The sequence below is a fragment of the Cyclopterus lumpus genome, chromosome 8 (assembly GCF_009769545.1).
Source record: "Cyclopterus lumpus isolate fCycLum1 chromosome 8, fCycLum1.pri, whole genome shotgun sequence".
Lineage (NCBI taxonomy): Eukaryota > Metazoa > Chordata > Actinopteri > Perciformes > Cyclopteridae > Cyclopterus > Cyclopterus lumpus.
In genome coordinates, this window is record NC_046973.1 from 18,884,019 (window position 1) to 18,906,634 (window position 22,616).

Here is a 22,616-nt window from a genome sequence, read left to right on the forward strand (position 1 = left end):
ACACACACACACACACACACACACACACACACACACACACACAGTCTATTCATAGTCCATCTCAAACGTCATATTTAGAGGTGCATAATTTAAATGCGGTATTTCACCTCTCTTTTCCGTGGTCACCACCAAAGCCTCGGCGGCCTCGCCCCAACCCTTTCGGGTCTGAGCGGTGAGGCGGTACACGTAAACCATTTCTGGTTTCAGCCCCGATGCGGTGTACTGCCGCGCGCTGGGACTCAGCACGTCGACGGTGGCGCCGTTGCTGTTGGAAGAGTTTCTTCTGTACGTGATCTGATAGGCTAAAAAGGAAAACCTCATATCAATAAGAAGTCACAGGAGAACAATTTGTCCGCAGTACAAAATCAAACAATATTTGAGTTTCTTTTAAATTTTTTTAGGACCAGCACAAAAGCAAAACACTAATACCCAAAGGTTACAGATGGAAAACCCACCAAGGATAATGCCATTGGGCTGCGCGGGAGGTTGCCAGATGAGCCTGACCGAGGAGGTTCTGACTTCTGGGAAGAGGATGCCGACTGGAGGGCCCGGTACTACCATAAACAAAATGTATATAAATGGCAAATCAGGCAAAGTAAAAATGTACTTTTGATAGCTTGTTTATTTATACAAGGTGCAGAACATTCATTCAATCACTTGCTGGAAAAATACCTTTTAAACAATTGCAAAGATAACAAGATGATGACACAAGTGGGTAAGATGTCTTTACCGTCATCCAGGGTCCTCTCCAAAATGGATGGCGTGCTGCTCCTTCCGTCTCCTATACGTGTGAAGGCTAGGACCTGGATCTCATACAGGACGTACTTGCCCAGACCGCTCAGCTGGACAGTGTGGGTGGTGTTGCCTTCCACCTCCCAGAAGTTGGGAGCTGTGTCTGAGTCCTTCTCCTTATACACAACCTGACGGGAATGTTATATAGTTGGAGGACGAGGAGTTTTTTTTTTTTTAGGCTTTTGTTCTAATATTGCAACAACAAAAAAATGACAATATTAGTTATTCTGAAATAGAGATCATTGAGAGACTGCTGACCTTGTACCCGAGGATGAGTCCATTGCGGTCGGTCTCTGCGACCTCCCCCCATCGCACCAGGATGCTGCTGGAGGTGGTGGCGAAAGCCGACACGTTGCCGGGGCCGCTGGAGGGTACTGCAGTAAGGCATAAAAGGATGGAGCTCAGCACACGTCAGCTGCATGGATGTGGTTGGCATGTGTACGCGCGCATACAGTATTTCTTTCCTCACCAGACTCCCTGGTCCGGCCGTGGACCGGCTGGCTCCAAGGCCCAGAGCCGATACCGTTGATGGCCTGAACTCTGACCACATATTCCGTCCACTCCTCCAGGTCCTCGATAGTGAACTCCCTCTCCAGTCGGTCCATGATGACGTGGGAGAGGACGCCCCCTTTAGATCCGGCTTTAGAGTATTGGACCCGGTAGCCAACGAGATCTGGATTCCCGTTGTACTCCCACTCTGGAAGAGGCTGAGAGGATTTGTTTTTAGTTTATATTCCCCCGAGTTCAAGCAAAAAATCAATATGTCATCATAACTGAGTGCATAATGAAACAATAAGCCAGTAGAAGCTGTACTTCACGATGACTACACAACAGCTACGAGGCGTTAATATGGGAAGAGAAGATAAGACCTCCCAGCACTTAATACTAAGTGGTTTTAATAAAATGTGGCAACACAAAGAATTGCACATTTATCTCTTCAATCAATAATAATATAATCCTAATATGTAGCAGGCCATTTAGCTCTTGGAAGGCACAGGTGGAGGTTTGAGTGATTTATTAATATTGAAATTAACGGTTGTGCTAAAGTGTGTTTTTCTGGGTGTTTGCAAACACTCTTAGTGTCACTCAGCCACTCGACCGTCCTGTTTAATACGTAGTATATCATGATGATTAAGCAACAGCGAATGCAGCTGCCTAATAAATACAAGATACACAAAGTATTGATGTCGTGTTACTGAAATACATGTGGCCATGATAAAGTTTCACTTCAATTCCACACACATTTTTTGAAACGTGGAGCAACCGTCAAGCTTGGTTCACACATTTGAGGAGTCATATCAGACAGCTGACTGCGTAGTTGAATCCAGATGACATGCACTCTCTATAATCCTGCAGGAGCGGCAGCCGTCTCTCGCCTTTGTCTCTCGCTGCCCGGACGAGCTCGGGGACTGGCACAGTGATGATAATGGACAGATGTAGCAAACAATATATTGGCCAAGTGCTGACGCAGGAAGCACGCGGCGGTAATCAAGGAGTGTGTGCAGCGCACGAGAACCAATTCATAGGAGGAGGGAGAGGTATTTAATGAACAAGTAAAAGGAAAAGTACACAAAACCCCAATGCGGTAAATTCTAAATCTTTGTGAAAAGAGAGACGCGTGTGAGTCAGTTGAGCTGAAGCCAACTGTCAGAGAGAAAGACAGAATTTAACGTAAAACATTAAAACGTTTGGCTGAATCTGATTTGACAAACTTATCAATGTTGTATACAATATTTTTTTTTTGTTGCCAATTTACTACTAACATGATTTTCTACCAATGAGGAGGACACACAAAAAAACAACTTACCACCCAGCGAAGCCACAGGCTGGTCTCACTGGCTGTGCGCAGGGTAACATTGGCGGGGGAGATATCTGGAGGGGCCTGCAGGGTCTCGATCTTCCTAGAGGGCTGACTTGGAGGACTGGTGCCCACGATGTTTACCTGACGCATTCTGAACCTGGGGTCAAAATAAACCAGCTGATGGTATATACATCATCTAGAGATGGGTGTTTAGTCAAGACATGCTGGTAATATTGGACAGGATTACATTAGATTATACGACATTAGATTGGATAGAATTTCAATGATAGGAAACTAGGTCATAGTAGCAGAGAAGATCTACTTATGAGTAGAGAAATAAAGAAAATAATCCCAATGTTATTCTGGATCAGTGACAACTGTATTTTAGCTGATTTTTCAACATTTTTAAAATGTTGCAAAGTGATGGTGCCTTTATTTCACATACAGCACCTGTTTATATTCACGGGTTTGTGCGTGTGCTCACCTGTAGAAGGTATAGGGGTTCAAGTCCAGGACCTCCAGCGATCTAGCATCGGGTTCATTAGACAGCTGATGAACCATCAGCCACTCTTCATTTTCTCCTATTATGCCAATCTGAAATGCACAGAGAGAAAAGGGGGTGATTACAGCGGCAGAACAAATTAAAGAAATTAACTGGCGTTGTAAAACCGGTGCGCCAATATTAAGACGTCAAACAACCCAGACCTGCTGTCATTATGTTAAAAATAGATATGAAGCATCTCACCTGGGCTTCAACGTGCCAACGGGAAATGGACGTCTTGCCATCATAACCAGGTTTGAACTGCAGGGTGACAGAGCGGGGCCCGATGTTGGAGATGGCTAAGTTGGTTGGAGGACCGGGCAACTCTGTCAGAAGGGAATGGAGGAAATAAGGGAATGAAATACGTTTCACAAATATCACTTCTTTTTGAGATAGCTGTGTAGAAATCCGTTGAGTCATAGTATGTAGTTGTAGCCCTGAATCATTCTTAGCACCTGGCTTTAAACACGTTTATTTCTGCCTTAAAGTTTAACACGAGGGTCAAACGCACGATGGGCTCACTTTTGATGACAGCATCAAGTGGCCATTTGAGGAACTGCACTTTATTTGGCACTTCCACATTGAGTTCATTTTCAGAAAATAATGATTTTGAAGATTACCAACCGTAGCTTCGAAGTCAAACGGTTCATCTGTCCGTGTGAACACTCACCTGGTGGCACACCAGAAGAAATAGTGGAGGCAGAGAGCAGGCCCTGGCCCTTGGCAGTCATGGCTGCTACCTGGATGGTGTAAGTGGTGAGGGCAGTGAGCCCCGTCACCTTGTACTCCTGAGTTAAGTTGGGCAAATAATGTGTGACTCGAGTATTGGTCCTGTTGAACTCCTCCCAGGAGATGCGATAGCCTGGAGGAAGAGGTACATTCCAAATAGTAGTAATGCGGTAGCCTCTGAACGGTGCCTCAGAACAATCAAATTTAAGAGAAGATATGTTGACGTTACATAATTATCTTTACTGGTTACCTGTGAGAACACCGTTTTTCTCTTGTGGCTCCTTCCAGCTGACTTTTAGTGAGGTGTCCAGGATATCAGTAAAGCTCAGGTGTCCCACAGCTCCAGGGGCTGTAAACACATGAAAACAGTCAGTAAACAGACTGAACCACAGCCCGCAAATACTTTTATAATGACCTGAGTGGGAAAACTTACTGTCCTCGTGGGTGCGTAACCGCTGAGGCGTGCTGCGCGGGCCATCTCCGGGGGTAGTGAAGCACAATACAGATGAGTAGTATTCGGTGTACCTTTTCAGGCCAGAGATGTAACCGACATGAACACTGTCCTGGAAGTTGGGACGCACCGCTATCACGGCGACCTCGTTTGCGCGACTGAGTTCCCACGCCAACAGCTGGGAGAGGATGCGAATAGGGATGATGGGTTAATTGTTTGCACTTTGTAGGCGTACTGAGATTTTTCTCATTAAAAAAAAAGAAGGTAAAAAGTCTAATCAAAACTGTTCTCATCTGGTAAATTCACGAATTCTTCAGAAAAGGAGGCTTTCTGACTACGTGATGAGAGTTTGCCTTCAGAGTCCTCCTCTAGCTCCGGCCACTAGAGGGCACCAGTTGACAGAAAGGGGCGGCTCACCTTATATCCCTGGTTGATTCCATTGATAAACTGAGGGCTCGGTGCACTCCAGGTAAAACGCACGGTGGTGGAGTTGACAGCCTCGGCTTGCACATTTCCTGGTGGCACAGTAGGCACTGGCCCAGAGGAGGGAGAACAACAAGGAGAAGAAAATGGAGAGAGAGAGAAAGAGAGAGAGAGAAAAAAAAAATGTATTTTTAATTTTTATTTGGGCTCATTTGGGGAGGAAAGAACATGCCAATCAAAACCGGGTGTGAGAGCGGTGGCCTCAGGCGGCTTCCAGGTGAACCCTGCAGCAGTTTGATTGAATTGAAACATGCCGTTCTGATGTAACACCGGGGAAAAAAAACACCAGTCACGCATTAATGAAGCTGATTGGCCAGCACCATGTCTCCATATCCCCGTGCTATCCTCAATTCCCTTTGAACGTATTTAAATGCACATCGTGATCTGCTCTTGAGCCTTGAGTGACGGAAACATCCCATTAATGAGAGCTGAGCTAAACAACACAAGTGCCTTGTTCACTGTCGTTACTCACTGACAGTTACTTGGATGATGACATTATAATTTATTTATTTTAGCAGGGAGAGAGACATGGAAATAAAAGACAAACCTTCCAGGTTTTCAAAGATTTGCTAATTAAACGCAATCTTGTGTTTCTTTACAAATTGCAGTAGTTTTGTTTATGTGCAGGTGCATCAGAGTCCAGCTCATGAATGTGTTGATTGATCAAGCATCACTTAAAGTACGCAGAAGATTTCAGGTAGATTCCATCATTTCTGAAGCATCTGAAGTGTGTTTTAATCATCCAGCAAAAATAAACTGACAGTTTTGTACACATGCCTGCCCAACTTTCAACAAATATAAATGCACGGGAGAAAATTTATATTTTTACACGGCAGAATTAATAGAAATGTAAAGATTAAAAAGAGAGAAAAAGACCAGAGAAAGCAAAACAAATCAATGAAAAAAAAAACAAGACAACTCGGACAGAGAGAATAAATGTGTGCGTGTTTTAAATTGCGTTTAGGTAAGTATGATAAAGACTTCATGCTCCTGTTTATCTGTCAACTTTTCTTGTCTCTGGAGGGTTTTTTTTTTTTAAAAAGTTGCCCATGACGAAAAGCTTTAAAAATAAATCAGCTTACATTTGAAACCAGTGTAACAGTCGGAGATACAACATCACAAGCACTCGTAAAACCTAATGAAATCAAAATATCTGCTGATTCAGCCTCTTTAATAAATGCATCTGGGCAGCGAGTGGAACAGAATATATGGAAATGGGAATACTCCCAATTTTCTTATGAGTGCTCTTGAGAATATTTAGTGAGCCTGGTGTAGAGGATCTCTGTCCATGGAGTGGATTTAACATGACAGGGATTTAGAGATGTGTGATTGTGTTAAGCCTTTCAAAGCTTTATATACAAGTTAAAGGAATTTAAAATCAAAGTAGCAGCCGGCGCCGCATATCTAAACCAAGAGCGATATCCTCTTTCTAGTGTTGGTTAAAGTCAAGCAGCAGCTACAATTTTGTAATCTATGCATTGACTTTTTTTATTTTTTTTTATTTTTTAGGAAAGCCAGTAAAGAATCCGTATTCTCTGAAGAATAAGACAGGGCAGTAAAAATAAGGTGCGGGAATCACTGGGCGTCACACAAACATGTAGCTGGATGAGACCGGGAAGGAAAGTTCACAATGTGTGTTCTAATTTATTCTCCTCAGCATGTCGAATGAGGAAAGAAGTCAACCGGGTGAGAGGGGGGGGGGGAAGCTTCCTTTGGCAACGTCGAAAAAGGTGCGTCACCTGCTGATATATGTGCAGAATCGAGCCATCCCAAAATAGTTGATACTATAACGGATCTACGAGACGAAAGCGATCTGAAACAAAGTAAAAGCTCGGCTTGCTTTCGATATATATAAATGCTCTGATGGAGCCATCGGCTCATGTCTGCACACAATACTGCGGCACTTAGTGAGAAATTAGCAACATAAAAAAAAAATTCAAAAAAGCAGTGCCGAGAGGGCAAATAGCACTTCCGCGGCCACGTCTTTTACATTCCTTTAAATGCTGACTGATCGAGACAGGAGTATTGGACGACTGCTGCAGTCTTCTTACCGACCGTGTGTGAATCACCTTTTCAAAGCTAGCAGAAGATCTTTTTGAAAGCCTGCTGTGCAGAAAACAGAGCTGTTACTGCTCTTACATTTGATTGTTCAAAAAAAGATCGTTAGAAAGAAAAGAAAAAAACGAGTTGTGGGCCGCAGTCTCAACTAGCCAGGGGACTAACATGATGAGGCGAGTTTGTAGAGCTAAATAAAGCCTCCGGCAACTTGCAGACTTGGCTGCTAGGATGACTCGTTCATATACAGTACATCACCCAAAGCCTGTGTGTGTTTCCCTCACCCCCTTGCAGTGTCCACTCGGTGACTTTATGGCTGTAGGTGCCCCGGCCCGCTCCATTATAGGCTGCCACCTCGATCTCATAGTTGGTCCAGATGATGAGGTCCTCCAGGAGTAGACTGGTCTGGTCTGGTTTGCTGATGTTTTTCATCTGACAATCCACTGGAAGCCCTGACAGACAGTACCTGGCAGCAGAGGGAATAATCGATAGACAGGGGGAGGAGGGAGAGACGGACATGCAGAGGAGCCATAAATATATCTGAACACCGGTTCTCCGAAGAGGCGGCGTATAATGGAGTAGAAGACTTGCAGAACAGTGTTGAAACGGGTACAAAAAGTGAGGCGACGACAGATGAGTGGTGGGGAAGCTATTTAATTGGCATCAATTATTACATTGCCGCGGTGAGCGAAGAATGAAGCAAAATGGAGAGGAAGAAAAGGAGCTGACATAACAGTTATTATCACAACTGAATAGAATTGGCCCCGACAGGCAAACCCTCGGAATAATGCAGGCCGTCATGGTCTTTTTACCTGATGATGTAGCCCTGGAGTGGCCCATTCTGATGGCTCTCCGGGGGTGGCTGCCATTGGATCATGATGGACTGATTGGTGCGGCCACTTGCGATGACTGTCTGAGGGGGGGCGCTCGGAGGCTCTTCGGGGAGCGTTAGTCTGCAGCAGCAAGGAAAAGAGAGGTGAAAGAAGAGCCAGAAGAGCGAAACCGTGCATTCATTATCACACGGGTTTCTGCATATTTCTATCCCATTTCATCATAGACATCCAAATCATAATAAAGCACGCTTTTTGGTTTAGGGCACCATAAAGGAAAGTTGGAAAAAGTGTGACTGTGTCTTTGTCCAAAGCACATTCTCTATAATACCGTCCGCAGAGGGACATCTTGCTCTGGCATGACAAGGATCAAAGAGGCCTGGGTGAAAATGGAGCAGCACAATAGAGAGCCAGTGTAAGAGAAAGATATAAAAGAACAAGAAAGAGAGATCCAGGCAGACTTTTCCCTTAAGCCAATTTAAGATGACATCTTGATTTCTTCCCAGTGCACCGGAGCTCCGCTCTGGAGGAGATGAAGCAGAGTGTTTAGGATCAAAGAGGTGTGCCCGAGAGATGCCTCAGAAAAGCTCTGCACTATCACTGGCGCTCAGTCACCCTCCTGTGGTGCACTCTTGTCTGGGCACCTCCACACAGGAACTCAGCTCTGTGAATGAGTGCGCGGTGCAAGAAGTGTGTGACGGGTAGGGATGGCTTTTTCAGGGAGTTCCTTGCGGCGGGTATAAAAGCAGCAGATGGCTGATGTGCTGATGCGGACGAGGTCACAAATGGGTGCGCGTGTAGGTGAATCGCGATGAGCTACGAATGTGTGTCACTGTGGAGTGCGCCGCGTACGATGATGACCGTTTCGTCTTGCTAGTCAAGAGAATTCACTTGAGATTCGAGTCCGCGTGCAGCTCTGCCTCTTTCAAGCCTCTCTGTAATTTACTATGCAAGAACGGCAAAGAACGTTAATAGGAGTGAGAGAAATGAAGCTGGGTCAGCGCACCCATCAAGTCTTCACAGAGCGCAATTTCAGCTCATTCACAGTTTTTATCTCAAAAGAAATAATTTTTTTTTAAAAAAAAGGCCCATCCCCGAGCTGGCTGGCTCTCCCAAAAAAGGAGTGAAGACCAAACAGTGGAGTTGCAAGGAAAATAATCATTTTTCTATTGAACGGCGAAAAAAAGAGCGAGGGCAAAAAAAGGAACAGGTCGTTCCCCGATCTGCGGCGCGGCGCCGCTCTCGCCAGAGTACACATTAAGTCGCACAGAATGTCAGCAGCATCTTTAATATTCAGGAGATGCAGAGCAGCTCAGTACCCACCGATCGGTCTCTTTGCTGAACTGGCCCCTGCCCACGTCGTTGACGGCACACAGGCGGAACTGGTACGAGCGCGCTGGGATGAGACCACCGACACTGACCCCAGCAGACTCTGGTTCTATATTGGCCAGAAGCACCGTCCAAGGGGCATCTGAGGTCGGAGAAGACGCACACAGAGACAGAGCTGTGAGCAGCAGGCGTGGGACGAACACTCTTGAGAGAAATCTCTTCGGGCAATTCACATTCAGTATCATTCCTGACGATAATGGCACACCGCTGTTTCATTTTCAGTAATAATATTGCAGCCACAGATAAAAAGCAATTCATCAATTTTGGTACACACTTCCTCTAAACATCAGACTGGAATTAAATTATCCAAAACACAGATCCCATCTGCATCCTCGGATTCATTTTCCCCTTAATGAGTTGTCATCTTCTCAGTGAGCCTGAGCTCGGATGAGAAATGGATGAACAATTTATTCTGTGGGCGAGAGCATTTCCACTTCTTTGATTTTGGCAGGCGAGAGAATGACGAGCGCGTTGGGCGTCGACAACAATGTGGTTTCCCTGATCAGTCACCAAAAGGCGTACAGGTGAGGCCATTGAGTTATGCTGATTGTCGAGGGTAAGAGTGAATGCAGCTGACCATTTTAGTCAATGGAAATGTAATCTAATAAGTTGGGTCGCATAAAGTAAAACAAAAATATAACAAACAATAAATGCATCATTTTTTTTTCTTTCTCGCAACATGCACTGTTAATGGGGACACTGTTGCCTTAGCGATGGAGAAGCACACTGAACCACTCACTGTTTTCCGAGACCTCCAGGATGTAGCGGATCAGGGGGCTGTTGCCGTCAAAGGGCTGGGCCCATGTGAGGTTGATAGCCCTCTTCTCTGTGGTGCTCAGAACCGCTATTGGGTTTTCTGGAGCATGGGGCAGTTGCCTGTTTGTACGTGTGTGTGTGTGTGTGTGTGTGTGTGTGTGTGAGAGAGACAAAGTGATGAAGAGAAATAGAATCAGACAAGAGAGGCAGCAAATAACAGCATTAAACAGCCCAGGCGAGAGCCTTGCATTGTAAATATTAGAGCATTTCATGGAATAGAGAGACGAGCGGCGATAAAACACAACTGTGGGGAAAACATCCATCCATCACGTCACCCGGTCAGAAATAAATATGAGAAGAAGAAGGAAAAAAAAACCACACACATCGAGATAAGACAAGGGAGACAATAGGCAAACGTGCAGACCTGACTCTGAGGTGGGCATTGCGGGAGTCATTGCCACCCACTGAGGTCACCCTGCAGGTGTATGTTCCGATGTCACCCGACCATGTTTGGGAGATGTGTAAGGTCCCGTCGGGATCCAGCCGCAGGCGCGGCGACGTGCTCACGTCAATCACAGAGCCGCTCTTCTCCCACACGTGCCTGGAGGTTCGCACACACACACACACACACACACACACACACTATAACACTCTGTTTCTGAGTGTTGTGACAGTAAATCTGCTTGCTTTGCGTCAGTTCATACAGCAAAACACAGAAGGCGCTGACACTGATAAAAAGCCCTGTGAGGCTGATGGGGAAAGGAATTTAAATCTTAAAACCATCTCTCTCTGTCAGACATACAGTACAGAACCTCTCCTCCATGCACTTCTCTCCTTATCATAGACCCAACCGCACATATGCCCCCCCCCTTACACTCACATACACTCCAGGAGCTCCTGTGATTAATTGCGACTGTTCTGGCTTTCCAGCTAATCTCCTCTGTGTTGCGTTTAATTAAAGGCGCTGTCTGAAGTTATTACTCTGTTTACATATTCATCTGTTTACCCCACGATCTGATCAATGCCGTGGGCCCACAGGTGACAGGCACTCTAATCACTGGGCTCCACAGACATCACTTCACCCCCTCTGAGACAGATGCATGTGCACACACTCTATCATGATCAAGACTGTCTGAAGAATGGGGAGAAGCGATGGACTAATTCCACAATCACACTCTCAGAGTTTCAAAAATCTTCCCATAGGAGGTCTTATGGGTAGATAAACACTGCAAGAGCTCTTGCAGATTTCATAAACTAATTAAGTACAACATTAATATACAAGCTTGTTTTCTAAACGCGAGTGGCATCAATAAACAGCTGCAAAAAAAAAAAAGAAGTCTGACATTTACAACAATTGTATGCGGTTTAAGAAAATGACAAGAAATTAGACGCAATTCCAAGAGATGTTGCAATTGAACGTTGTCGCTACCTCACGGTGACACTGGGGTCATGGGTCACGCCACAGGTCATAACAGCTTTGGTCCCTTTGATGACACTCTGGTCTTGTGGCGGCTTATTGATGCGGGTACGCGCTGCGAACACACACACACACACGCACACACACACACACACACACACACAGAGAGCTTGTTATTCAGAGACTGTGTTTGAACAGCGGATTGAACAGAACTCACTGGACATCTTTCACTCAACGTCTGTCTGAAACCGGGTGAATCACACCGTGTTTTCCAACCGGTGGAGTCGAGAGGCTTTCAAGGGACTGATATGTGGATTTATGCACATACACGCATGAGTCATTAGAGAATATGTTAAACCCATCCTGACAATGACCTCCAGCAACCAGGTGCTTACTGCATCTACAAGTAAATAAGTCACGGATTAAAAGTTATTTTGTTATATTTTGCAGAGGTTTATCTTAAAACTCATAGTTTTAAGATAAACTCAAGTACAAAGTGGGAAAATGAGGACACAGGGGTATACGAGCGATGTACAGAGACTGTTCAGTTCCTGTCGCGCTTACCCCAGACCACAAGGTCGGATGAAGCTTCATCGATGCCCCTGGAGTTACTGGCCATGCAGGTGTAGGTACCAGCGTCGGACAGGTGAGAGGGACTGATTAGCAGGCTGCCCGACTCCAGCAGGGTGAACCTGGGCAGCTGGACCGAGCCGCTGGCCAAGACACGTTCACCTGCAGGCGAGGGTGGAAGTGATTGATGGCATGGGGGGAGGAGGACGGACACAAAGGGGTAACGAGGGACAAAGAGCGATTAGGATATTGGAGAAAAATGTCCAGGAAAACAAAACAGGAGGGAAAAACAGTGCGGCGAAAAAGTTAAACGAGTGAATCTTGTTTAGAGAAAATCCATATTTCCATAGCTCTCGTCTCCTTTGACAAGTCCAAATGCGGCGTAATGAACACACCACCTCAAGAACCTCGTGTTGTTAGCCCACCCACCTTTCTGCCAGGTGATGGCTGGCCGCGGGGCTCCCGAGGTCTCACAATGCAGAATGACTGACATGCTGTCAATCACGGCGCTGTCAGAGGGGCCGGCGGTGATGTTGGGAGCAATACCTGACGGGGGGAGGGGTCAGCCACACACACACAAGAGCACACAAACAAACACAATCGGGTGAGACGGAGGTGATAACGAGAGACATAAACAGCTTCCTCCCTAATCACGCACACGCCCGCTGAGAGCTTAATAGACTTGACTTGACTTGGCTGTCAGGTCTCATTCTCAGGGAACAGCTCTGAGACTCTGACAGGCCGCTTCCACCGCTCAGCTTCTCCTGCACGTCCTCGGACTCAAAAAAACAGCCAATAGTTGCCCGAGCATCCAAGTAGACAATTCGGTCGACGTGAAGAGATACAGTATATAGATAGATGGGTGTAGGAGGCAAGACGGCGATAGAGAGTAAAGAGGATTAGAGACGAGAACAGAGGAGGGGGGATTTAAGAATAAAAACAGGGGAAGGGAATCCGAGAGGGGAAAAGATGAGCAGAATTAAGCAGCAGTGGTGCAGATAGCTTTAAGGGGACATACTCGTAACAGCTAGGTAGGTGTTTGTCTGGATCTCTCCTGCGAGATTGCGAGCAAAGCACTGAAACATCCCCGTGTCATCTGGCAGGAGCCCGTTGATCTGTAGACTGCCTCCCACCAACACCCGGTACCTGGGGATCTTTACCGGGCTGATGGGCACTGCGTCTTTATACCACACTATGTCTGTCTGCGGCGTGCCTGCAGAGGAAGGAGAGGATTATTTTTGTTTCCCTTGTCACTGTGACCCTTTTCTCATTTCTATTTGTTTTCATATTTTCTTATTCTTTCCCACACATAGCACAGTAAAAAAACAAAAACAAAAACAAGCACCGCGGTCTGACCTCGTGCCTGGCAGGGGATATCCACCACCTTCTCCATCTCTGCACTGATGTGGGTTGGCGGCTCTTTTACAAACAGAGGGTATTCTGTTTCAAAGAAGAAAACATTGCGGCATTAAAGCCTTTAATAACAACTCACAAATCATCTGCGCTTTCTCATCTTGACCCTTCGCTGGTGAGCTAGAGTTTGCAACCCTCTAGATAACGGCATCAACTCCATTGAAGTATAAAATGGCAACAAAATGTTCTCTCGACATGGGGGTTATCACGCTGATGCAATATTTTGAGTATTTAGGCTCAGCTGATCGGTGCAAGTTTAAAACGTTAAGCTGGGTTATTTACCTAGAACGTGCAGGAAGGCCCCAGCGGTGACTGAGGGGACGCTGCTGCTGCGGAGTGACGCCTCACACTCATAGTAGCCGCTATCACTGACTGAGGGCAAACTGATGACCAATCGACGGCCGAAATCTCGGATCCCCGTGTTGACCACTACCCCGTTTTTCCTCCAAGTAATACTCATTTTGACGAGGGGCCTGGAAGAGGAAAAAAAAGATGAAAAGAAGCACAAAAAAAAAAAAAAAAAGAGAGCAAAAGAACGGGAGCGCAGTTTGGGTTTTTAATGCAGATTTATATTCTGTTTCAAGGTTACAGAGCATTGACGGAGGAGCAATGGGATGCATCCGTCATTCTGATTAAGTCTTTGAATTGGAGACAATAGTCAGAATTCAGGATTGCGCGAGATAGGGGGAACAGAGTGAAGCCTTGCATAAAAAGAGACGAACCAAAGAGGTACAAAAGACGTGCATAATACTTTTCTGTCATGTCCAAACAAAAAGGTTTCATTTGAAATCACAAAATATCAGATGCGGAGGTGAGAGGAGGGGTTTTGATAATCCGTACGAGTATTTTGTATCCTCCTCCGTATCCACGTTAAAATGTACCTTGCGTTAGCTACACACTCCATGATAGCTTCGTTCCTCCCCATGGTTACACTGGTGTTCTTGGGGGGGATGATGATGGAGGGGGCGATGGGGTCTGCGGGTCCTCCCACATCTATCACACAGAAACACATAGAAGTAGAACAAGGTGAAACAAATCGATAAACCATATGCAGAGCTCAGATTAAATATGTGCATCCATCTGTCTGATAGAGCCACCTGAGCGCGGCTAGACTCTCACACAGAGACCGACTGTCTGTCACCATCACCAGCAGGAAGCCGGGCACGCAGTCGCCGACTATTAACACCCCTGTCTTTACTTTAGATCCTTTTTCTAGTGCACACAGCATTTCCTGAGCACGGTGTTAGCCCAGGTGTTAGAAGCCATTATGTAGCATAATTGAGACAAACACAAAAGGCGATTAAATGCAGCGCCATCACTCACGGGTTTCACTGAGCCTCCAGCCAACCATCGATTCACTGCCCTCAATCAGTGATCTCTCTCTGAATCTGATCTCATTTTCCCCCTAACCTCCCTGGAGTACGGCTTCGGGCCTTTGCGCTCGTATGTGTTTGAGCGATTGCGCGTTTAAAGCATATTTACACTGTGTGCACTGTGTGCACTGCGTGTTTGTGTTCTTTCAGGGCTACCACAGGTTAATAAGTCCCCTAATCAACTTTCTTTTTTTTTTTTATTATCATTATTGTTATTTTGTGCCACCTCATTATATATATATCACACCCGTACCACGACCCATTTATGTGGAAATCTCAGCAGCGTAATGACAAAGCTTCCTCTACAAACACAGCCGGACGGGTTATTGCTGTTTGATTCTGCTCCCCAGTTGATTGCTCCGTTGCTCTCCAGCTGTACAGTTTTAAATAAATTAAATTAACATTTAAAAAAACCCAGTTTAGTAAAAATGTACCATGTGATTTTACATTTTACATTCTTGTTCACCTACTGTGGGAGCTGAGCTTTACGTTTCATGTTTCTGGTTACAATCAGATGCATACAGTGTTTAAAAGTGAGGTTTTAGCTGATCCAGACGCTGTCAACTATGATTTTAAAGCTTCAAGCACAAGCAGCTGGAACGAAAAGAAGAACAAACTCACACTAGCTGCAGTTGACGTTTTGCTTTCACATTCAAAGAATGCACATAGGACATTTCAAAATGAAGACAGATGAAATGACCTCAAAGCATACCTGAGCACACATTGAAATGATAATCCTTAGGCAGCATGGTACAACAGAGGGATGTTTGCTGGACAACAAACTCATTGTCAGACTGCTAGCTTCAAAACCCAAAGAAAAGCTAAATTTTTCATATTCAAAATGATCGAGCTATTGATTAACTAGTAAATAGATACATTTTGCAATACTGCACCTGACAGAAATATTTTTGAATACATTTTTATTGTGATGGTACGAGTGTCACCTTGAGGACGTTATTGACGTTATCATTCATTTGCATAGGCCCATCAATCCATGTAGAATGGCCTGCTGTCAAGTCATCAGAAGAGTACACACAAGTAAAGTAGTTCCATAGGATTTATGAGGAAAAATATAAATGACTTGAGTCAGAAGTAACATCACAGGCTGGTTTATGCCATTTTTGTTTCCTACGAGTTTTGTGAGATAATGTGGAACGTTTGATTGGTGTGGGTCTTATGGTCTCTGATCTCCTGGTACATGGTATGAGGAGGAGGAGGAGGAGGAGGAGGAGGAGGAGGAGGAGGAGGAGGAGGAAAAGTGATTTATGGAGAGGGAAGAAGAATAACTGTATCAGCACTAATATTTAACTTCTACCAAGAAGAGCAAGAAAAAGAAAGTCAGAAAATAGTGGTATAAACAGTACATACTGTCAACAATAATAATAATATATAATATATAAACCATGCATGATTCATTAATTGTAGTTGTCGTGTTGAAGCTGAAATGGTCCCCTTCAAATTCAGTGCTTTACACTTTAATGCCCATCAAAGGTTTTTCAAATGGGCTACAGATGTGTATACATATACAAAATAAACACGCTTGTCAAATTAAAGTTACATTCCTTAATAGTTGGCTGAGAACGCCGTCTACGTTTGCCAATGACACAATGAAAACAGTGGATCCATTAGTCAAATAAGTTATAAGACATGATTGGTTCCTCAGAAGAGACTAATTAATGTGTTGCAGTTCACAAACTCAAAATGTTGAGAATACCTCAATTGTGTAATCTTCTAATACAAATGGTCAAAGTAAACAACACGGTGACCTGCATAGCAATCCTAAAGACAAAGACCCCACCAAGCTGCAGTGATTGTTACACAGCGGAACAGCATTAGCCAATGTCAGTTTGCTTTTGACTATCAGACTCAGCTCCGTCTCATTCGTATGCTCCCTCAGGATCGACGCGCTCCCTCTACATGCGTATCTTTGTCTTTTTCTCCAAATAATTATTCCTCAATATTATGAACAAATGCAGCCGAAAGAAAACAACTGTGGACTTTCAAAAAGGCAAACTACGGTCGTGCGACCCGCAAGGTCGGATTAAGTGATGCTCGGTGATATCTGGTCCCCACAGATTGCCGAACCATGCGTATTTGAGCACTGAATTGCAAACACCGTATTAACAAGATGATGAGCAGATGCCAGAGCGAGCGAAAAGCTGATGTGCAGCTCTGCATGCGGAGAAGGTTGAAATCATGATAGTCAAAACCACCCGCTAGATAAATAACGTAGATCACAGGCGACTCTGTGATATATTGGATCAAAAGGCTGTATTATACGCGTTTCATAAAATATTATCACAAATATATCTTCAGAGCCAGTTACATTTAGTGTCCACCTTAAGGCGATGAGAACCACTGATTTGGGATGAAAGTAGGTCTCAGTGAGCGGAAGGATTTCAGGTGAAAGAAGGTGAACGTCGGTGGGAGGACGAGGAAGCATCAGGTGTCAGCTAAACACTAATGATATGACAGGTAACCACCCCAAACTTGATTTGAAGTCGTGAGCATTTATAAGTGCAGTCGACCTTCTTTCCCTGATGTGTGCGTGAGCATCTTTAATCATTCCCCCCCCCCCCCCGTTTTGCCCAGTGTCATTTTCATAAATCAGCTTTTTTTTTGTGAGGAACGGTTAAAGTGAAGGTCCGCTTTATGGGCCCGGGCATCCAGGCGGTCAGAGAAGTGACGCCCGTAACTCACTGAGGTCATCGGAGGACTACAATACAAGACACGACTGTTGCAGGTATAATGGGTACGATTACGTCTGTTGGGGAGAGAGAAGAACCGAGTGATGAAGCCAGTAGAGGGCGCTTCATCCGTTGGCTGAGCCACCTGTTGTGAGGCTGCTGTGCTGAATGAAGATGTGTGCTGAGCTGAAAAATAATGAGGAGTACGTTTTTTTTTTTACTCGCAACAACCTGTTGCAATGCAATCTGCTTACGGCACAATCTGCTAGCGATGTGTGTGTGTGTGTGTGTGTGTGTGTGTGTGTGTGTGTGTTTCGCCGCGTGGACGAGGAAGCCTGTCGTGTGCCTAAATGTGCGTGGGCGCACGTGCACGTGCACGTGTACTTACTCTCCACGGTGAGCGTGATTGGCTGACTGGTTTTGTTCTCCCCATTCTTGTCATTGACTGCCTGAGCGTAGTAACTGCCCGCATCGGGTGCCACGGTGGACAGGATGACCAGCGTGTTATCCAGGGTGATGGCACTGAGGAGGTATGCACACACACACACACACACACACACACACACACACACACACACACACACACACACGGTTTAGCATTACTTGACACCATGGCACTCACTTATGCTAAACATCAGCCTATTAAAAGACTCAAACAGGCTTTAGGTGGCGTAGGATGCAGTTCAAGCACAGACACACTTGTATCATTAAACCACAGAGAAGCTGTTTCTTACAGTCAATAAATCCAAAGAATAAACACACAGAAACACTTCCATCTCCAAGGAGCTGCAGTGTCTTCAATGGATAGCTCACAGTGTCTCTTGTTCTTCTACGTACTGCAGTTCTTGGGTATTTTTACAAAGTAGTACTCGCTGTAATATCCTAGGGGGGTTAATATAAGTGAGGCTGGTCTGGTTATGTAATTACAAGATCCAGACAAATGAATTGGTCCTTCAACAGCTTTGAGCAACGGATGAATTCAGAAGTCCACATAGTTATTTGTGAGCTGTGAGTCACAGCCAAAGCCCATCGTTGTGCCACCTGCCCTCCCGTGTAGACATGAAGGAGAGTCAGCAAGACACATTTCTTTAAATGCTGTACATTTAATATAATGAGTTGGATTAGCTTCATGTTACCTTGGTTGAAGTGTCTTCTGGGATTAAGATGGATTTTTGATTTGTCCCGCAGTAATTGCTTTTACAGTAATTATGACAAGCGACACAGAATAGAGGAAAAATGGATGGATGATTGTAAAAAAAAAAACTAGCAGCTGGCTTGAACAAACCCTTTTTCCTTTTAAAAATCCTTTTCGTGCCATGGCTGAACGTCGCTGACGGGGCTCAAGCGTTTGAGAGAGGGGCCCATTAAATGAGAGCTGACGCTAAGCACGCGGACAGATTATTCTCTCGGTATCTGCCAGCATCTGACTGATGGGTGCAGGATACACAGGACACACTCCAGGACAATTAGGAGCCGTGGCGCTCACCGACTCAACACACACGTACGCGAACGCACAAACACCGATATGTGAATATCAACGTGGCCTGACACAAAGCAAGCAAACAGGCGGTAAATGCAGAGTGTCCCGCCGGTGGCTCTCATTGTCACGGTGTAAAGCTCCACCGCTTCACTTAAGAGTCAGCCGCATAGTAACCGGCTCTGGAATTGCTCTGGAACATTCATGGAAGGGGCTGAGATTTCTTTCTCATAATTTCCCTCTGTGCTTGTGCTGTGTTTTTTTTTGTCTTCTTTTTTTTCGGAGCCCTGCAGGCAGACGGTAAACGCACCCAATCCGTCCTTTAAAGAGAGAGAGAGAGCACGCGACTCTGGATGAAAGTCCTCGTGTCAGGTCCGACGTGGTAGAGCTCGCTGTTGAATAAAACACGATGAGGCGTTGTGGACTGCCTACCTCTGTTTGTCTGATTGGCAAAATTAATCTCAGGCGATTATCTTCACAGTGTCTCTTCAGGAAAATTGCATACCTGAACAGTCATGAGTTTAGTCAAGAAAAAGAGGCTCACCACACACACACACACACACACACACACACATCCACCAAGGGGTGAGGAGCTGTCAGTCAAAGATATCATCAATTGAGGCCTTTTGTCCAATGTTGTCTAATTGGTTCCCCTGCTGCCTGCTCCATCTCTACCCTCCAATTATTCCGCCTGCAAAGTCAATAGGGGCGATATAATAACCCGCTTTATCATTGAGAGGTGAGTCAATGATGAACACGACCTGCGCCAACATTTGTTCATCAACTACTCAGCTCAACTCGTGGTGTGTGTGTGTGTGTGTGTGTGTGTGTGTGTGTGTGTGTGTGTGGTGGGGGGGAGCAGTATTGAACTTCTTGGAGGTCTCTGAAGTGAAAGATATCTCAGCGTTCACCACCAGCTCCTCTACGGGTGCTAAGACACAAGCCGAAACACACAAAACTCGCATGCACACACACACACACACACACACACACACACACACACACACACACACACACTCTCTTTCCAACTCAAACCAAATCGGACTCACATGCGGCTGCTGGAGGGAATCTTACGACCGTCTCTGAACCAGGTGATCTGAGGCCTGGGGAAGCTGTGTATCCGCGGTGCCCGCATCAGAGCGCCCTCGCCCTGGGATACCGTTTGGGACCTTTCACCCTCCACAAAAGCACCCATATCTCGAGGCATACAGAGAAGAGTGTAACAAAAAAAAACAGGGGGAGACAAAGAAAAGTGAGCGAAAGAGGAAAATGAATACTAGAAGAGAAAATGTCCTAAATGCAAGATGAAAAAGAAGAACCGTCATAATTACCACATTATGTACCTTAAAGCTAAGCTCCTTTACGCGGAGTGACGTATCGGCACACTGTGCCTGACAAACCTTTAACAAAAACAGTGTCCTCCCCTTACTCTGTCAGATGTGTGGTAAGAAGTCTGCACTTACAGGCAACCTGCACTTCAGTGCTGCATTGCATTATAGCTCCCACTCGATTTCTCACAATGCAGCGGTAGTGGCCAGCGTGCGATCGGTCCAACGAGGGGATCAGATACCTTAATGGGCACACACACACCACACAGAATGCCATGAGTCATCATCAGCATGGCAGACAGATTTTTTTTTAGCTTCCCCCACACATTTATCGAGAGGTTTAATTGGGCGCCTGAAACGCGGCTTGAATGGCATTACACTTAGCCGTGAGACATAGATGCTTAAGTGTGATTCAGAGGTGATTTGCAGATTGACAGTAGATGGCAATCTAAAGAAAGAAGAATGTTATCTTAAGTCCAGCCGTGGAGTGAACAGCTGAAAGAGTTTCTGGCTGACTGACAGGACTGACAAAACCCCCATTGTTATCCTGTATCTCCAGTCGGTAGAATCAAATCATATGAGCACCTTTCACCTGTTAGTCCTTGGCGCCCATAAATCTGTCCCTCCCCTGATGTGCATTTGTGTTAAATGGTGTGTGTGTGTGTGTGTGTGTGTGCTCGGTGGATAACCCCAGAAGCCGAGTCCCCTTTAATTGGTTTGCGACATACACTTAGGAGTTTGGAGTCCACCCTTACCATGTTCCCCCTGCACTGCAATTCATGGTAAGAATGGGTGTGAGTGTGTGTGTGTGTGTGTGTGTGTGTGTGTGTGTGTGTGTGTGTGAGGGTTCTGATTAAATAGATTCCAGTTCTCCTCTTTGATCAGGGCTGGTGAAGAATAACAAGCAGAGGGCTGGCCCAGAGACTAAGCCACGTGAGAGCACAGCCAAATACTGAGGAAAAGACGGGGAACGAAGAAGAAGACGAGGGGGAGAAGAGAGGGGGGAGGGGGGAGGGGGGGCGTAGCCAGTGATAGCAATCACACAATGCCACCTGAGAGAGTCTGTCCATGTCTAGGGGACTGGACTGAGCAGACTGCGAGTCGAGAGTGAAGAAAACAGGGATCGAATTAGATAGAAACTGACTTTCACTGTGCACTCCCACTGTGAACACACACACACATGCCGGCACACAAGCTTAGTGTCCGTGGACAAATGGTGCATGATGCATTGCACACACAAAAAGGCCTTGTTAGCACAGGCTGAAGCTTTCTCTTGCCACACTCTGCGTCGTTAGTAGAATTCCTCAGCATTGTGTTGCGAGGCTGAAGTCTAAGTGCAATAAACAACAACAAAAAAAAGTGCCCAGAAGAACTCCACGGTCAGTGAAACGGCATCACAGTGCTGACGGAGCAAAGTAGCTACGCCCACACGGCACAATCTGATGGAACATATGCATTGTTAGATTCTGTTACAGCAATGATAGTTTCGACAAACAGCGAGAGAGAAAAGAAGAGTTATCAGCTCGCACCATCTCTGCATCGTGAATACTGTGCGAGATACAAATCGGAGGAAAAAAAATCTGACAATCCCCTGAACACAAAATGTTATGTCTCAGGGGAGACGTGCAGCTAAATCAGTCCTGAATAAATCCATAGAAATGAGACTGGAATATGAATAAAAATGAGCAATTGAGCTATTAGTTACAATTAAATGCTGCTAAAATGTCCTCATGTAGTAAGCTAATTATAAATGATGAATAAAAAAAAAGAAAAGAGAAAGATAATAGAATCAGCTGAGGCAGGCAAGGCTGGATTCCTTACCTGTATTCCAAGGAGAAACGCGTCAGCTCGCTACCATTGTAGATCCATTTGAATTCCAGGGGCCAGCTGCCCTCTGCCATGCAGGTTAGGACCAGGCGGTTCCCCTCCAGGTGAACCTGGGTTTGAGGAGGCTCCATCTTAAAATAAGGTGCAACGTCATCTACTGTGGGGGGGGGGGGGAGAAAAGAAAAGAGAAGAAAAGAAAGTAAGGAACAAAGTGAGAGTGATGTAAAAACAAACAACAAAGACACAAGATAGCAAAGGAAATAAATAAATAAAGTGACGGCGTCGGAGGGGTTAGTTGGTAAAAAAATAAAATAAACGTAGTGGTTCGGTGATTCAGTCACCTCTGTGTGCGGACACCACAACACAATTTGAGAAATTCACAGGAAATGAGGACTCGGAACAAGCTATTTGCATTTCTCTTCCGCACTGATTGGGAACTTGAAGGTCAACAGAAAAGCCTGCCAAAAAGCACATGAAATAAGTTGTCGCCGCAAAAGCAGCTTACTCTTTTATTTCAAACCGAAATGTGCTGGCAAAGAGGTAGAGGAGCAATTTGTGCACAGCAGAGGAAGTGTAAATGAACTCTTCCATACCTCCAGATCAGTGAAAGAGGATGGGGAGAGAGACGGGGAGGGAGAGGGAGACGGAGAGAGGAGGGAAAGGGGAATAGACAGAAAGCAGATGGAGAAAAATACAG

General features: G+C 45.4%; 1 protein-coding gene across 1 annotated transcript in view; it reads right to left on the reverse strand.

The window, feature by feature from the left end:
* Nucleotides 1–21,993, reverse strand: part of LOC117735010 (protein sidekick-2-like) — a 34,300-nt gene extending 12,307 nt beyond the window's left edge. Inside the window, exons 1-28 of the mRNA XM_034539396.1 lie at nt 21,914–21,993; nt 20,228–20,334; nt 19,814–19,961; nt 17,676–17,809; nt 14,109–14,220; nt 13,510–13,700; nt 13,171–13,254; nt 12,833–13,027; nt 12,244–12,360; nt 11,809–11,976; nt 11,257–11,359; nt 10,252–10,428; nt 9,811–9,947; nt 9,006–9,153; nt 7,665–7,805; nt 7,137–7,318; nt 4,732–4,847; nt 4,297–4,492; nt 4,114–4,212; nt 3,805–3,996; nt 3,339–3,460; nt 3,078–3,187; nt 2,600–2,750; nt 1,262–1,499; nt 1,051–1,166; nt 731–920; nt 456–554; nt 108–302 (exon numbers count right to left, since the gene is read on the reverse strand). Coding sequence (XP_034395287.1) covers nt 108–302; nt 456–554; nt 731–920; nt 1,051–1,166; nt 1,262–1,499; nt 2,600–2,750; nt 3,078–3,187; nt 3,339–3,460; nt 3,805–3,996; nt 4,114–4,212; nt 4,297–4,492; nt 4,732–4,847; nt 7,137–7,318; nt 7,665–7,805; nt 9,006–9,153; nt 9,811–9,947; nt 10,252–10,428; nt 11,257–11,359; nt 11,809–11,976; nt 12,244–12,360; nt 12,833–13,027; nt 13,171–13,254; nt 13,510–13,700; nt 14,109–14,220; nt 17,676–17,809; nt 19,814–19,961; nt 20,228–20,334; nt 21,914–21,993 — 4,048 coding nt within the window. The remainder of the gene's footprint in view (nt 1–107; nt 303–455; nt 555–730; nt 921–1,050; nt 1,167–1,261; nt 1,500–2,599; nt 2,751–3,077; nt 3,188–3,338; nt 3,461–3,804; nt 3,997–4,113; nt 4,213–4,296; nt 4,493–4,731; nt 4,848–7,136; nt 7,319–7,664; nt 7,806–9,005; nt 9,154–9,810; nt 9,948–10,251; nt 10,429–11,256; nt 11,360–11,808; nt 11,977–12,243; nt 12,361–12,832; nt 13,028–13,170; nt 13,255–13,509; nt 13,701–14,108; nt 14,221–17,675; nt 17,810–19,813; nt 19,962–20,227; nt 20,335–21,913) is intronic.
* Nucleotides 21,994–22,616: the final 623 nt, after the last annotated feature.